Consider the following 16,853-nt stretch of genomic DNA (forward strand, 5'->3'; position numbering starts at 1 on the left):
ATGTAGGCATCAAATGACTTTATTAATAGTTATATCATTCTATTTCATGGTTCAAATTGTATCCCATAACTTTGTTCATTACTGTGTACCATCCTGGAATCTAACAACTCTGCCTGCCTCTAGGCAGTCTGATGGTAAATGGTAAGGGGTTTGGACCTTAATTCTGGCTGGAATTGTTGTTGTAGAAGCATGGGAAGGAGCACCAAGGCGTATGTCTGGCACATGGTGAATGTGGGATAAACTTTGTTCTCTCTTTTCCCTTTTTTTTCCTCCCCACCCAAATGTTCTGTATATTTGGTCAGCTCCAAAACATGCTGAGCCTCTTTGAAATTGTTACTTCGGTTCTTTCCACATGCAGTAAAGTCACTAACCTTTTTAAATGGAAACAAAAACAAAGGCTGTTAGAAAGCAGTTTCCCCTCCCGGGTCACCAGCTTTCCCTTGCTGGAGACTAAGCAGTGCTGTGCTGAGACCGCGGCCAGGGCCAGAAGAGAGGCCCCAGGTCCAAAGCAGGCGCCTCCAGCTGGGTGCAGACCCAGCTCTCCAGCCAGGAGGGGGGCGTCTGGTCTGCTGGCTGCTCTGAGGTCCACAGCTCCTGGGTGTATCTTGGTTTCAGAGATTCCAACGGTAGGAAAGCCAGGATCCTCTCCAGATGGGAGACCACCAGCCCCGAAGGTGACTGTGATGCTGTGGTTCTTGGCTCTCGAGTGTGCTTTTGCTGTGTGTGTTGGATGGAAGGCCCGTCTTGAGGAGACGTGTGTTTGTGTTGTTCAGGGGGCTGATGTGCATAACCATGTGTGCTTTCTGGCCTGGTGTCTGGCAGGATGTGAAGAGAGGCAGCCACTATCTTTTAGCTGGTGAGACTTTGCACTGTTATGTTGGGGAGGGGGCTGGCATTCTTCCTGTGCTTTTGGAGCTCTTTGGTTTATAGATGAGTGGTCTCGGAGCCGAGGGCATGGACGTTGAGTCCTGACTTTGCCACCGCTTCGCCATTTGATCTCCAGTAACCCATCCTACTCTGTCTCTGGGCTCACTAATTCCTCACTCCTGAATGAGTGACGATAGCCATTTCTGGGGGTTCATTTCTCAGCTGAGACATGTGGGGAGCCTGGACTTTCACTCCCACCCAGCAGCAGCAAGGCGTCCTTGCCCCTCCCCACTGGGTGGTCAGAGGAGGCCTAGTGGAGAGTCAGGACTCTTATCACCACCCAGTAGTAACGAGGCCATGCATCCCCTCCTGCTTCCTGCCTTCCCCCAGTGGTGCCAGTGGAGGCCTTGTGAGGCACAGTGATGTGGCCCTCCTACCCCTCCCAGCCAGGGAAGTATCCGTGGAGACTTGTTGGGGAGCTGGAACCCTCTCCCCTGTCAGCAGTAGTGATGAGTCCTCCTCCCTCCTTCGGAGGCCAAGTGGGGAACCTGGACTTCTATCCCCACCTGGCTGGGATGAGGTAGGATTCCCCTTCCTCAGCTGGAGCAGTGTCAAAGGGATCCAGCTAAAATGGAGGATTTAAGTAAGTTCTAGAGCCTCATAACGTAATACCTAAAATGTCCAGGTTCTAATTGAAAACCACTCGTCACACCAAGATGCGTGGAGATCTCAAGCTTAATGAGAAGAGACAACGCTGAGGTGACAGGGAAGTGGCAATTATCTGATGAAGATTTTGAAGCAGTGCTCATGCTTCAGTGAGCAATTATGAACATGCTTGACACAAACGAGAAAAAAAATAGAAAGTCTCAGCAAAGAAACAAGAGGCATAAAGAAGAACCAAATGAAAAGTTTAGAATGGAAAAAGACAGTAACCGAAACAAAATCACACTGGATGGGCTATACAGCAGAATGGAGATGACGAAGGAAAGAATCAGTGAATTTGAAGACATAACCGTAAACATTCCCCAATCTGAAGGACAGAGAGAAAATAGACGAGAGGAAGAGAAAAAGAGCAGATCCTCAGGGGACCTGACATTTGGGTCTTTGAAATCCCAGTAGAGGGGAAAGAGGGTAGGACCGAAAAAGTTCTCAATAGACTAATTGCTGAAAACTTCCCAAGGTTAGAATGAGACACAAGCCTCCAGATTCAAGAGCTTGGTAAATTCCAAACAGGATAAACCCAAAGAAATCCATACTGAGATATGTTCTGCTCAAACTTCCAAAAATAATTTTGAAAAAGAAGAAAGTAGGAGGAGTCAGTCTCCCAGGTTTCAAGACTTATAGCCACAGTAATCAAGACTGTGTGGTGTTGGCACAGGGACAGAAGAGAGAACCTAGAGGTGTGCCCATCTGATTTTTGGCAAAGGTGCTTAGGGAAATCAGAGAAACACTTACTGCAGTGATCTGGATGGTGATTTGGAAGAGGCTGGTAGTAGATGGAGAGGAGAGGGGAGGGTTTACCTGAGAGACAGTTACAAACAAAGAATTGACAGCTGGCAAGAGATGGGGTCTAAGGCTCATGGGAGGGGGAAATCACAGAAGCCCAGGCAGGCTTTGAGCTTTGTGCATTGGAAGAATAGTGATACCACCATCAAAGTAGGAAAGCTCGGCAGGAAGAGCACTTTGTGTGGAGCTGGTGACCAGGTCCTTTTATCATTCAGCATGTGTGGGCCATCAGCAGGAGGAAACTAGAAGTACAGGAAAACAGTCTGAATGAGAGGGTAGGCCTTGAGACGTTGGGTTTTTGAGACCTCTGCATGAGATAATAATCAAAGAGGTCAGAGTGTAAGAGTGCTTACCCAGTGTACAGAGCTCATTAGCGGGGGATGGGTTGTGGTTGATATTTTTCTAGTCCTGGTTTGGGTCACAGGGGGAGCAGACAGAGGAGACCGGCAGGGAACAGACGCAAATGGCTGCTGACGATTGGGTTCAAGAAAAAGGGTACGGTAACGGTGTTATTCTTGCTAAACCCAATTGTCTTTTACTGTCTCCCTTGACCTTTGGGTGACCTTTGACTCCAGTGACTTGCCTCTCTTGGTTTCCTTGAAAATATTTCCTAATTCACAAGATGGCTGTCTGTTTTTCATTATCATAATCTTTTAATCATGGCACCCGATTTCAGCTTTACCTAATACCAGCCCATCACAGAGTTGTGTCAAGGAAATAAGACTAATTTGTTGAGTTTTTGCTTCCCTCTGTAAGGATATATGAGCCTTTCAGCCCACACCGCACAGCAGTGATTGCTACAAATCATTGACTAGATTTCTATTGCTTACAAAAATAATGACATAACTCAAATGTCAATGCAGAAGCCCCAAGAGCTGAGCAGGAAAAGGCAAATCCTTCTCTCTGATGTTCAGAAGCACCAGGGGCAGAGTGTGTGGCCGGCTGATTTATGGTGGCCGAGGCACACGGAGCCGGGATGTGTTCTGGACGGGTAAGCGCATGGGGGCACTGAGATGATATGCTGGACTCAAGGCCAAAGCTGCTGTGGAGTGAACGGGGCAGAGCACAACCTCACACACAGCAGCTCCCCTGGCTGGGCCCAGGCTGCAGCCTGCATTGTGCACCCGGTAAATGTGAACTCAGGCAGCTCTCCAGGAAATGTGTACCTGATGCAGTATGTCAGGGGACCTGAGAGGCAGCTTAAGGGCGTACTGACACAAGCCAGGACTCGACAGCAGGTGGGCTTGGGTTCCATCATGCTGCTGCCCTTTACTAGGGGCATATTGCTTCTGGTGACCTCGGACACAGTGCTTCACTGCTCGCAGCCTCAGTTTCCCTCTGTGTAAAATGGGTATATCAGTAGCACCTACCTCGTAAAGTAATGTTTGAAAAGTGTTCAGCGCAGTCTGTCAGGTATTATACACTCAATAAAAATTAAAAATCTGTAGTCTGATGTGGACGTGGTGGGAGGAAGAGGAGGGTGGGACAAATTGGGAGATTAGGATTGACATCTATACACTACCATGTGTAAAATGGATAGCTAGTAGAAACTTGCTATAAAGCACAGGGAGCTCAACTCGGTGCTCTGTGATGACCTAGATGGGTGGAATGGAGTTGGAGGGGGGAGGGAGGTCCAAGAGGCAGGGGATAAATGTATACATATAGCTGATTCACTGCATTATACAGCAGAAACTAACACAACATTGTTAAGCAATTATACTGCAATTTAAAAAAATCTCTAGTCTGAGCTTTGCCTCTAATTAGCTGCGATACTTTGCACCAGTCAGCTTATTTCATTGAGCAATCAGTTTATTCATCTGTGAATCATGATTACAAAATAATGGATTTGGACAGTGGGGTTGGAATCTCCCAGTTTTGTGTGCTTTGTGATTCTGTGATGAGATGTCAATCAGAAAAGTCACAAAGGAAAGAACTGATAGATTTAAAGACAAAATAAAAACTTATCTGCATAAAAGTTACAAGCAAAATTAGACAAAAATCAAACTGAAAGAACTTGACAAAATAAGGGTCAACGTCCTTAATATAGAAACAGCTTCTTAAAAAATCAACTGAAAACATTATGAGCTCTACCGAAAAACTGGCAAAAGAGGTAAAAAATGCACAGAAGAGATAGTACACATGACTAATAAAAATGGAAAACGATTCCAACTTTACTAGTAATTGAAGGAATACAGTTAAAATGATTTACCTTTTTTTTTTTTTTTTGGCCTATCGTGACTAACACACTGAATGCCCACCCTGTACCAAGCAAAGTTATTTACTCAAAGGTTTCCTGGGAGCATGGACAGGCCACATTTTCCACATGCTCATAGAATATGAGTGGCAGCGATTTGTTAACAGCTTCTCAAAGCTGTCAGCTCCATCCCCCATGCTTTCTCTTTTCCCTTGTTTGTTCCCGAGCTGGAAAGTAGAAAAAAACCAGCTGAGGATTCCGAGGCTCTAGACAGTGATGGAGCCGCTAGACGAAAAGAGACTAGGTCCCTGGATGCCTGCATGCCTGTGTGGAGCAGTGTGCCCCTTCCAAGCCACATCAGACAATGAATTGAGCAAAAACTTTTTGTTGTGTTAAGGCTTTGAAATTCTGGGATGGTTTGTTGCAGCTCTTAGCCCACCCTAACTAATTATGGATCAAATTTTGAAAGATTTTAATGCTAACAGTATTGGCTAGTATGTTTATGTCATCCACTACAGTGGGATTTTAAGTGGGTATGCTCTTTTTGAAAACAACCCGTATGTAAGAAGGACCTTAAATAGTCATACCTTTTGGCTTAGTGATTCTGGTTTTAGGAATCTGCCATAAGGATCTAAGCATAGAAACAGATAAAGAATTTCCTGTAAAGATACTTATCACAGGGCTTCCCTGGTGGCGCAGTGGTTGAGAATCCGCCTGCCGATGCAGGGGACACGGGTTCGTGCCCCGGTCCGGGAAGATCCCACATGCCGCGGAGCGGCTGGGCCCGTGAGCCATGGCCGCTGAGCCTGCGCATCCGGAGCCTGTGCCCCGCAACGGGAGAGGCCACAACAGTGAGAGGCCCGCATACCACAAAAAAAAAAAAAAAAAAAAAAAAAAGATACTTATCACAGGGCTTCCCTGGTGGCGCAGTGGTTGAGAGTCCGCCTGCCGGTGCAGGGGACGCGCGTTCGTGCCCCGGTCCGGGAAGATCCCACGTGCCGCGGAGAGGCTGGGCCCGTGGGCCATGGCCGCTGGGCCTGCGCGTCCGGACCCTGTCCTCCGCAACGGGAGAAGCCACAACAGTGAGAGGCCCGCGTACCGCAAAAAAAAAAAAAAAAAAAAAGATACTTATCACAAATTCCAACAATAAGGGAACTACTTAGATATGTTATCCAGCTTCCATGGGGTGAACTATTATACAGTGACTAAATGAGATGTTTATGATTTAAAGTCAAAAATAGAATGCAAAACTGTATAAGTGATTTTGTATATGTAGAATAGACAGCTAAGCATTAAGCATAGAAAAAAAACCAGAAGGAAAAACACCAAAGGCATTCAGAGTGGTTAACCTGGAATGTGAGGCTATGAGTAATTATAGCTTTCCTCTTTATGTTTTCCTGTAGTTTTCAATTTTTCCTCAATAAACATGTGCAATTGTATAGACAGTTTTTTTCTAAAAGACTGTCATATTAGCTATGTTCCACCCAGCCTTGAAGTCCCACCTAGACCTATCTAGTGGATGAATATGATGCTTGCTCTCTGTGAGTTTGTCTTTTAATGTTAGTGCACGTGGCATACCCACTTCCCCGACGTGTGTGTGTGGGGTGCATACATAGATGTACAGATGTTTGCCAGAGTGCCAAGAGGCCATTTGTAGATGCCAGGACCTTATATCGAAAGGAGGGGAAGGTGGACCAGGAGGGGAGCTCAGCCTGAGCCAAAGCTGCCATTAGCCTTATGGCCACCTGCCTTTGACCAAAGGTGGCTAGAGAATATATTGCTTTTTGAAATGAGATTTATCATCACCTTGGAGAAGGCCTGGGTAGCACATCAGAAAATCTGTGTTTCCTGTGCAGAGCTCAGGCTGTGGAAGTCTGATCTTGTTTCCTTTGATGACTGTAATCCAGGGATTACAAATCACTCTTGGCAGACGATGCTGGGGAGAGGTTGAGTCTGAGTGGGGAAGACGGCTGGAGTCTGTCTCTAGTTATCTTCGATTCCTAGGTAGGGTGGCCTGCATCACATCACAGCTGTTTATTCGTGTGTCCAAGGAGGACAGAGAAGGTCAGTGATGATGTTAATTTCAGAAACAATTAGCAGTCACTACAAAACAGGAAAGTCTCTATTCAGATTGTGGGCTGTGCATCAGTACCTTAGAAATGTAGTATGGTCGTGCTTGAAGAGAATGTCCTCTGAGTGAGATTGAATGTTAAGTTCTCTCTGTCATCACAGAACACCTATTGGGCCCCCAGCTGCTGTTCTAGGCACCAGGAATATAAAAAATAAGTCTTTGAGAAAAGTCTTTACTCTTCTGTACTGTCCTGTTAAGGGGAAGAAAGGAAAGCACAAACCATGATGATACACTGTGGCAGTTGCTAGGTTGGAGTTCTGCATATGCGACTTACACAGAAGTAAAGAAATTTAACCAAGTTTATCAAGTGCTGTAAATCAAGTGACTAAGTAATATTTGGAGAAGAGAAAGCACTCTTACTCCAAATGCATTTCTCCCTTCGATCTGCAGTATCATGTCATCCGAAATTGAAAAAGCAACTCTCTACAGAAACAGGAACAAATGGCTCATTTATTGAAAATATCTTGTCCGCCTGATATTTCTACCCTTAGTTTTCCTTAGTTACCTGGGAAGCTTTTTTTAGGACTGAAAACAAATATACACCACATCAATATTGATGACCATGAAAATGATGTAGTTTGCATTGAAATCCTTGACTAATCTGTGCTGATTACCTAGTTTCTCCAGGGAAGAAAGGAGAAGTAAGGTGTTTCCTTTAATGAGTTAGCAAAACCCACTGTAATGTGTTTGCTTAATAGTATCCAGGGAGTTTTAAGATCTTCTTAACATTTTTACCTAATTCAGATTCTCTGGGTTTTCAGGATGCTCTGGGCAAGCCAGCCAGTTTGCAGAATAGAGGTTCAATGGGAAGAAATGAGTTTTGTGGCTGGGTTTGAATGTGATGGGAAAAAAGGATGGGCTTTGCAAGGGGTAGGAGAAAAGACCAAAGATATACAGCAGAGGGAGTGTCAGGAGGACACACCTCTGGCTGGCCTCAGGTCAGTAGGGGGAGACTGGAAAGGTGAGGGGGGGTGGGGCTGGGGCTCCAAGGTCAGCTTTCCTGAATACCCTGCTGCCTGAGGCAGGATTTCCTGAAAGGGCTGTGGCCAGTGATGATGGCCAGCAGAGGGCTTGGGAGGGTCGGACCCTCCAAACTTTTTTTTTTTTTTTTTTTTTCCGGTACGCGGGCCTCTCACTGTTGTGGCCTCTCCCGTTGCAGCGCACAGGCTCCGGATGCGCAGGCTCAGCGGCCATGGCTCACGGGCCCAGCCGCTCCGCGGCACGTGGGATCTTCCCGGACCGGGGCACGAACCCGTGTCCCCTGCATCGGCAGGCGGACTCTCAACCACTGCGCCACCAGGGAAGCCCCATTCATCAAACTTTTATTGCAGGGCCACTCTGTGCCAGGCAAAGATGAGTAAAGAGGAAAAGATGAATAAACTTATCCCTGGCCTTGAGAAGCTCCTCATCCAGTGAGGGACAAGCGTTGACAGAACATAAGAGTGAGCATGCCTGGTATCTGTTAAAAGAGATGATAGATAATCCCTTCTCTTTTAAGCTTCTAGACCCTGTCCTGTACCTCCCATTGTTGTCTGGCAAATTTGCCCATCGTATTATTAATGGTGACTCTTTTGAGAAAGGATATTTCTTTCTCAAAAGAATAATGTAAGTGCCAATAATAAAAGTCCACTGTGCTATTTACTTCCTTGGACTGTTGGCATTCCTTTTGCCCGTACCAGTCATTGGACACTCAGTCTAGGGTAATGTATCGTTGTGAAAGAAATATTCATTTATGTATTTTTGTATTTATTTGTCTGTCTCAGTAAGAGTGTAAGCTTCCCAAGGGCAGGGATCCCCCCCTTGTCATATGTAGTATCTGGCACGAAGCTTCCTAACCCAATAGGTATTGAAAGCTCATTAGCTGGTAACCTGATTGCCCCACATACAAATGTTCAAGGACTTCAGGATCACTGGTCCCAGCCCTACAGGAGACATGGGACCACTCTGATGTGTTGCGACTTGAGGAATCCATTCAACGTATCCGTTGAGACCTAGAGTGTTCCTTTATCTCTAAACTAGTACTCGAGATGACACCTGGGAAAAGATGTCGACCAGCAGCAGACACAGACTCTGTTTTGATCCTTTAAGCCAGCCCTGTTCGTGTGTGGGTAGAAGGCAGTATCAAATGATGGTTAAGTGCATATACTCTGGGCTCAGGCTGCCTGGGTTTGCATTGTGACTTTCCCACCTACTAGCTGGGTGACTTTGGCAAAGTTATTTAACTTCTCTGTACCTCCATTTCTCAGTGGTACCTCCTTCATGGGGTTGTTGTGAGGATGAAATGAGTTAATATAAAGCACTTAGAAAACCATATGACACCTGGTAACTACTCAGTAGATGTTTGCTCGAGTCCCCAGCTACATTATTATTATTATTTTCTGAAATAATAGGTTATTAAATTGCTCATCTTGTCTCACTTTGCTATAGGTGATGTTCATGGCACAGTCAGGTCATGTCCTGAAATATTTCATCTCCCAGCAAAAGGTGAAGTACACCCAGTCCCCTTGGGGTAGCATCCATCCATCCATTCATTCATTTGTTGAGCGTCTAGCTATGATTCTCTACCAGGCGGGAGGTAGTGAGTCTAATAAAGTGTAAAGAGGGGAAGCCCTGTGGTTGGTGGTCTGTATTCAAGTCCAAGCCCTACCCTCCACCTGTTGTGTGGCCTAAGTTTTGCTATGAGAATTAAGTAACATGCTTATATCACATATCAGGTGTGTAGTGTAGTAAAAGTTGATCCCTGACTTTCTTGACTTTTCTTCCACTTTCCTGTTAATGGAAGACAAAGGTAGGTTGGACACACTGAGGTTGGGAGCTGACATCCTGGTACTTTGGTCCACAGACAACTGGACCAGTCAGGTGGGGACGCTGCACACAGTGGGCTGGGGTTCTGAGAGACGATATTTCTGGGGGAAGAAGTCTGTGTGTGACGGCGGGGAGGGCAAGAGGGTGATCTGGGGTCTGTGGTTGGGATGTGGCCGCGCGGTGGTCTTTCTGAACCCAGACCTGAGAGGCTGATCAGACCCTTCTCTTTAGGGTGCACTGAAATCAGGGGGCATCTTCCAGGGGTTCTGGTCAGGCCAAGAGGAGAAGGGGCAGGAAGGATACTCAGAGGTGGCCTGTGGGAAAGGGGCAGCACAACAGCGCCAATGTCCAGGGCACTGTGGCCCCTTCTGGGGTCAGGGAAGCCAGCTCCTGCCCTGGGTTACATCTGTTGTGGCCCCTCTTTCCGTCCCCTCCATCCCAAGCCTTCGTGCCTCCTGTCACATCCTTCCTGTTCCCCAGGTGTGTGGGGACTGTGACTTTGGCCTGAACCAAATCAGGTGACTTGTCCAGCCTTCCTGCAGGGTCTTTGTGGAAAGGAGAGCCGGCAGGGCCTACATCGGCCAGGGAACATATGTTTTAACAGAAACTAGATAGTTCGATTTTTTTGTTCACTGTCAAGAAAGGTTGTAAATCAACAGGAGAAAACCCCCAAAGGTGACTCGCTCCACAGATAGCATGTTTACTCAATCCCCGGCGCTATTGCCAAATGGATTTTTGGAAACCTCACTTTCATCAGGTGCCTCCCTGCTCCAGAACCTACAAGGGCTCTTTCTTCCCCATCTCGTCAAAATTCTCCTGGTGCTTCCCAGGGCTTGGATAGCGTGTCTTCGCCACATCTTCACAGTTGTACTCCTTCATCACAGTGAGAATCCTGCAGTGCCTTCTGATCCTCCAGAGCCAGGGTTTCTAAACTTTTCTGACCGGTAGCCACAATGAGACATACTTACTTAGCCTTACTGTGTGTGATAAATGCTGGTATTTTTTTGTTGTTCTTTTCTATTTCATTTTAAAAAGTGCAGCTCATGACTCACGCTGTTGATTTCATGACAGACTAATGAGTTGTGACCCACAGTTTGAAAAGCAGAGCTGATTTAGCACATAGTAATCATGTTAGCATGTCCAAGCTTGCACTGTTCACTGCAGGACAGGCCAATCAATCGAGAGACGAGCTGTTGGGGCGAGGAATAGCAACTTTATTCAGAAAGCCAGCAGACGAGAAGATGGTGGACTCGTGTCCCAAAGAACCATCTTACCCAGGTTTGGACGCTAGTTCCGTTTATAGAACAAAGAAGGGGAGGTGAGGAGGTAAAGTAAAAAAGGTAATAAGTTGTTAGAAATATTTCCTGGTTCCAGCCAGACTCCAGAGGGGATGTGTTAATTTCTTTCTTCCTGCAGCCATTCACAGGTAGGCCTGGTCAGGAAGTTTCTTGTGAGCTAAACAAAGGTATTTTAACTTAACACTCAGACATGGGAGGCAGGGTTCCTGGAGAATGGGCCATTATGTATACTTTAGGCTCTAGACAACATCCCTTGAGTGATCAATTTGTAGAAAAAGCAATAGAATACAAACGTTAAAGAAACAGATCCAACATGGAGTCCGATTTGTTCTTTCCTATTACAATCATAGAGACCCAAGTGAATATCAGGAAATGGCAGAGCTGCTACCAGCTCTGCCAGAACACGTTCATCAACCATTTCATAAGATAAAAGTGACCACTCAAATCTGACAAGAAGTTGGTCAAAAAACCATTCAAGAGTAATGGCCTCCACAAATTTTTTTTGATTGCACACCCCATCAGTAAAAAATGTTTGAGCATACAACGCTAATCTACGTTTGGTTATTTTTTTAACCTATCAATGTATGATGTGACCACATAAAACATATACTCAAAATATAAATTGTAAAAGGGTGACATAAAGATGAAAGGAACCATATTTTAAAGTGACATGCTAATTGTGATGGCTTCATTCTATTATCAGCAAATATCTGAAGGCAAAATACACAGAACGATTACGGTTCATGGTTATCAGCAGCAGTTGTAAATCTATTTTCAAAATGTTCTGATAATTTAAGATGTTTTTCTGGTTGACTTCTTGTCAGATTTGGAAACCACTGCTTTATAGCAAACCCTCCTCCCTCAGTGTTGCCCTTCCTTTCCTGACAAAACTAAAAAAGCTCAGTTAGCACCTCCTTTTGCTACCTCATTCCACCAGAAATCTGGAGGGGTTAGAGGGAGTCCCCTTTGACACCTCTTTCCCTTGCCCCCCTCACCCATTCATTTTCCACATTCTGGGGATTTTACTTCTCAGTAGGGGGTCAGCTCTTCCTGGGGTTTCCTTTGATTGCTATGTTCCCATCACGCTACTTCCTTCCTTCTTCCTCCCAGTTCCTCACATACCTTTACATGTGCGATTCCCTCTCCCTGGGATGCCCCCCTCCCTCTTCACCTGCCTGACTCCTGCTCACCCCTCAAGGCCCAGCATAAAGGTCTTCCTCAGAGGGACCTTCTCTGACTACTGCCCAGTATACTTTCTGAGGCACCTTGCACTTTCTTCTTGGCTTCCATGGGTCTTATTACAATTCATTTTTATGCTTATTTATGTTTCAGTTTCTTTAACATGTGTAGCCCTCTAGCATCTACATTGTAGCTTGTAATTTCCTTGAAGGCAGGCACCATGCCTGGCGTGTGTGTGTGTGTGTGTGTGTGTGTGTGTGTGTATCTAGCACCTAGGTCCTGGAGTCTCAGTAAATATCTGATATGCACAACAACCCTATGAGGTAGTTATAGACAGTATCCCCATTTTACAGATGAGGAAATTGAAAGCCAAAAGGTTTAATTGCCTAAGGTCACCTGCTTAATAAATGGAGGTAGTGGTCTTAGATCCAGGTCTTTCAGATTACAATGTGTACACTCTTACGAAACACTTTGGATTGTTCTTTTGTAACCCACATAGGCTGAGGGCTGATTTTCAGTCCTATCTTCCTTGCTGATACCTGACCAGCCCTCTCTAGTAATTCTCTTTCTCTTGAACAAGCTTGATTTATGCTCAGGGTCTCTGTATAACACTATTTACCCTGTGTTGTTCTGGATAACACCAACATTTTCCCACACAATTCCATGTCCCTAAATCTTATCCATGTAAGCTAGGTTGTAAAGCAAGACTCTGCATTGCCTCATCTCTTGAATTCCATAGCACCTTGGAGAGGACCTGAGCACCCCACATGAGTAAATAATTACTGATTAGTTGATCATTATCAGGAGCTTGGCAAAGATCTCATCTGACTCCCAAGTTAAATCCCGTCTTTGTGCATATCCGCTTCCCAGCCAAGAGCAAGAAGACTGTGCCTCGGATTCAGAGGAGTTTTAACTGTTCCAATTTGCACTTGTTGGCCTTCTTCCTGGTGGATCTCAGTGTAACTTTTGGCCGAGACCCAAGAATTTAAGGGTCTTCAATACCATGAGTAATTTCACAAGTTGCTGATGGCTAATTAGGGGTGATTACATTCAAGAGGCTTGATTTTCTTAATAACCCCCGGAAAGGGCTGGTGGTAGCTTTAAAAATCTTATTTCCCCCTGCAAATGGAATTTTATGATTCTCCTGACTGTCTTTTCATAAGTCCTTGTAATTTATCCCCCATCTCCCGTTTCTAGTGAGAAGGAAATTTGCAGTCCTGAGAAGAATTTGGAAACCAATGATTTTGGAAAACTCTGGGGTTCAAGCCAGGGATTGAACCCGGGCCACCGCAGTGAAAGCGCCTATTTCTAACCACGGACCACCAGGGAATTCTGCAGAGCTACTTTTAATTGAGCTTCCTCTGTTCCAGGCACTGGGCTAAGCATATGACATGTGTCCATTCATTTAATCTTCATAATGTGCCACAGTTCTTTAGGCCATATTTTTTGAACAGTTTTATTGAGATGTAATTCACATACCATACACTTCGCCAATTTAATGTGTACAATTAAACTTTCTTTAGTGTATTCACAGGGTTGTGCAATCATCATCACAGTCTAATTTTAGAACATTTTTGTCACCCCAGGAGGAAACCTCAGACCCTCGAATTAGCCCCTCCCCACCCTCCAGACCTTGGTAACCACTAATGTATTTTTTGTCTCTATAGATTTGCCTATTCTGGACATTTCCTGTAAATGGAATCATATAATAAGTGGCCTTTTGCATCTGGCTTCTTTCACTTGTGTAATGTTTTCATGGTTCGTCTGTCTTGTAGCATGTATCCAGACATCATTTGTTTTTATGTTAGGCTGTATTTTTACCCCTACTGTACAGTTGGAGAAACCAAGACACAGAGGTAAAATGACTTTCCTGTGGTCAAGTAGCCTTTAATGGATGGCGCAAGATTTCCAACGTGCATTTGCCTTATGCCAACTCTGCTCTTAGCTTAGAATCTGAGGTAGTCATACTGATGGGAGTTTATTAAACATCTTCTATGGGTCAGTCACTGTGCTGAGCATCCTGTAAATTTGTTACCTCATGTTCATACAAAATCTGCTTTCATTTGGGCAATCTGGTAACCATAATTGGGCATAACTGGGCAATGGTATTTTTGTCCTAATGTCTTCCATTTGCTCACTTTCGGTTTAACTGGCCAACTTAAGCTGCAGAGTCTTAAGCTCTAGAATCTTCCTAAGCAAACGATGCTAAAAATAGCACTGTTATTCTTCTGTAGGAGTTGAGGGCCACCCCCATCTGCAGAAAATCGGCAACATCTCTGAGGAGCCCTTGCTTTTCCTGGGATACCCAGCATCATGGTTTCCTGTTTCCTGGAGTCTCTCAGGTAAGTGGAGAACCTTTTAAAAAGAGAACAAGGAAATAAGAAACTTGATATTTGAATTTTACTATATATTTCCTATAATAACTAGCCTTGAGGGCCTGCATCTCACAGATATATATATTTTTTTGGTACGCGGGCCTCTCACTGTTGTGGCCTCTCCCGTTGCGGAGCACAGGCTCCGGACGCGCAGGCTCAGCGGCAATGGCTCACGGGCCTAAGCCGCTCTGCGGCATGTGGGATCTTCCCAGACCAGGGCACGAACCCGTGTCCCCTGCATCGGCAGGCGGACTCTCAACCACTGCGCCACCAGGGAAGCCCTCACGGATATTTTTTATATGCTGTGTACATATGTGTAATAAGTTTGTTATTCACAAAGGCTGCTGAGGCCTGGGGAACTGTGTGCTGTGGTGAGAGGTATTTGGACTGAGATTCAAGTGACTTAGGTTTGATGCTGTGCTCTGCTATTTGCTAGGAAACATCTAGGACTCAGATTTTTTTTTTTTTAAATAAAGATGTCACTGGATTGGTGGATATTTATCATGGTTGCACAATAGAATCACCTGAAAAACTTTAGAAAATATTGTCCTCTGGCTGTATCCCCACAGACTGTGACTTAATTGATCCAGTGTATTTAGAAGGTGACCTCTCTGGTCCCTTCTGTTCAAAACATCTATGACACACCTGTATGTTTTATTTGATACAGATATCAACCATGCAAAGTAAGTAGAACAAGTAGTATCGTCTCTATATGCAAATCAGAAAATCAGTGCTTAATTCTTGGTGCTCATTTCCCTCAGTGCAGAGTCAGGGAAAGGGCTTCATGCTCTAGAATCGAGGCTGTTTTCAAACTTTCCTTAAGATGATAGACCCCTTTAAAAATTCTTCAATCAAAATCCTATGTAAAAATCTCAACATATAAATAGCCAATGGCAGTATTTTATTAAGAGAAATTTATTTTAGATGCTTGAGTTTGTAATATTTACACATTATGAGATTAATGAGTCTGTTTGGATAAACATCAAAATTTGAAATCAGATTTATGGATGATGGCTTGTATATCAGTCTTAGCATCTAGTTTATTTTTTGACTGGTTTTAGCTGCATAGTATTAAGAAAATTTTGATCCATACAGATAAGTAATGGCAATTGGTAACAGTTCTTCAATGCAGCTCATTTTTCAATCTCAGGATACTCTTTAAAGAAATTGATTCAGAATCTAGAAAGGGAAAGGAAGAACTTTTTTTTTTTTTTTTTTTGCGGTACGCGGGCCTCTCACTGTTGTGGCTTCTCCCGTTGCGGAGCACAGGCTCCGGATGCGCAGGCTCAGCGGCCATGGCTCATGGGCCCAGCCGCTCTGCGGCATGTGGGATCCTCCCGGACCGGGACACGAACCCGTGTCCCCTGCATCGGCAGGCGGACTCTCAACCACTGAGCCACCGGGGAAGCCCTGGAAGAACTTTTTGTTTCAAAGTTGAGGCACTCAGGATATCTTGTAGTTTTTTATTCCCCCCTTAACTATATGTTAGTCCCAAATGCCCAGAACTTACACTGAAAAGTAAAACGGTCTGTAATATGTTATTATGATGGTGCCACATGTGATGGCCCAACCAGGGCTAGAGCATTTGCCAGGCAGATGCTCTTAGGCCCATGCCTGGCATTTCACTGAGTGTGGTGTGTGTGTGTGTGAGCTTAGTCTGTAACTGCCTGTATAATTTTACATGAATTGACGTGTGCAGGCCTGCAATCCAAAGAACCATGCAGAGCTATAAGCTTCTTCATCAATGACATAAACAAGTGTGTCAAAAAGAGTCAGAGAAGGCAGGAAAAGCTCCATCCTGAAGCTTCTGCAGAATCCATCCATGAACAGGCAGCCCAAGTCTCTTCAGGGTTAGTCTTTGGTATCTAATCTAAATTAGCATGGGTGCATTTTTTTAGCTATAGTTTAAAACCTAGTTTAAAAGATATTTCAAGACATAAAATATGTATCCAGTTTGTGGAAGCTCCAACATACTGCTGTAAAACCACAGGGGAATGAGAAATGCAGTTGGACCACTGGGTCACTTTAGGACCACAGCATATTTGAACACCAGGACCCAATGGGAGACACAGAAGTGGAGGTCACAGTCATATATTGAACTGGGTTGAAAAGAGCAGCAGATAAAACCTAAGTTTCCCCATGTGGTAAGCAAGTGTAAATCTAGCTGCCATCAGAAAGGCCCCTACGAGTACTGAAGACCCTCAAAATTGTGGCCACCCAGGCTGTACAAGAAGGGCTTCATTTGAGAGAAGTCCCTTTTGCAAAGCTTTTTTTTCCTTAATGTTTGGAATTTTAATTGATGCCCCTGCAGTTAATCTCTGTAATGATCTGTGATACGGAGGCCATCTCCCTTCGAGGAAGGCTTGGTGGGCTCACCTCCAAGCTGTGCATTATTTCAGAGAAATTGCCCACAGATTAGAAATTAGCAGGGTGGGAGTTGTTGAAAGCTAGATGTGGCCTTGCTACCCTCCGGGCAGAACTCTGGAAGTCTTGACAGG

The 16,853-nt window shown here is 44.9% G+C and overlaps 1 protein-coding gene across 1 annotated transcript in view; it reads left to right on the plus strand.

Annotated features, from left to right (window-relative positions):
• Nucleotides 1–14,218: 14,218 nt before the first annotated feature.
• THSD4 (thrombospondin type 1 domain containing 4) overlaps nt 14,219–16,853 on the plus strand; it is a 556,774-nt gene continuing 554,139 nt past the window's right edge. The window contains exon 1 of the mRNA XM_059055985.2: nt 14,219–14,322. Coding sequence (XP_058911968.1) covers nt 14,294–14,322 — 29 coding nt within the window. The 5' untranslated portion in view covers nt 14,219–14,293. The remainder of the gene's footprint in view (nt 14,323–16,853) is intronic.

This window comes from Kogia breviceps, chromosome 3 (genome assembly GCF_026419965.1).
Source record: "Kogia breviceps isolate mKogBre1 chromosome 3, mKogBre1 haplotype 1, whole genome shotgun sequence".
Lineage (NCBI taxonomy): Eukaryota > Metazoa > Chordata > Mammalia > Artiodactyla > Physeteridae > Kogia > Kogia breviceps.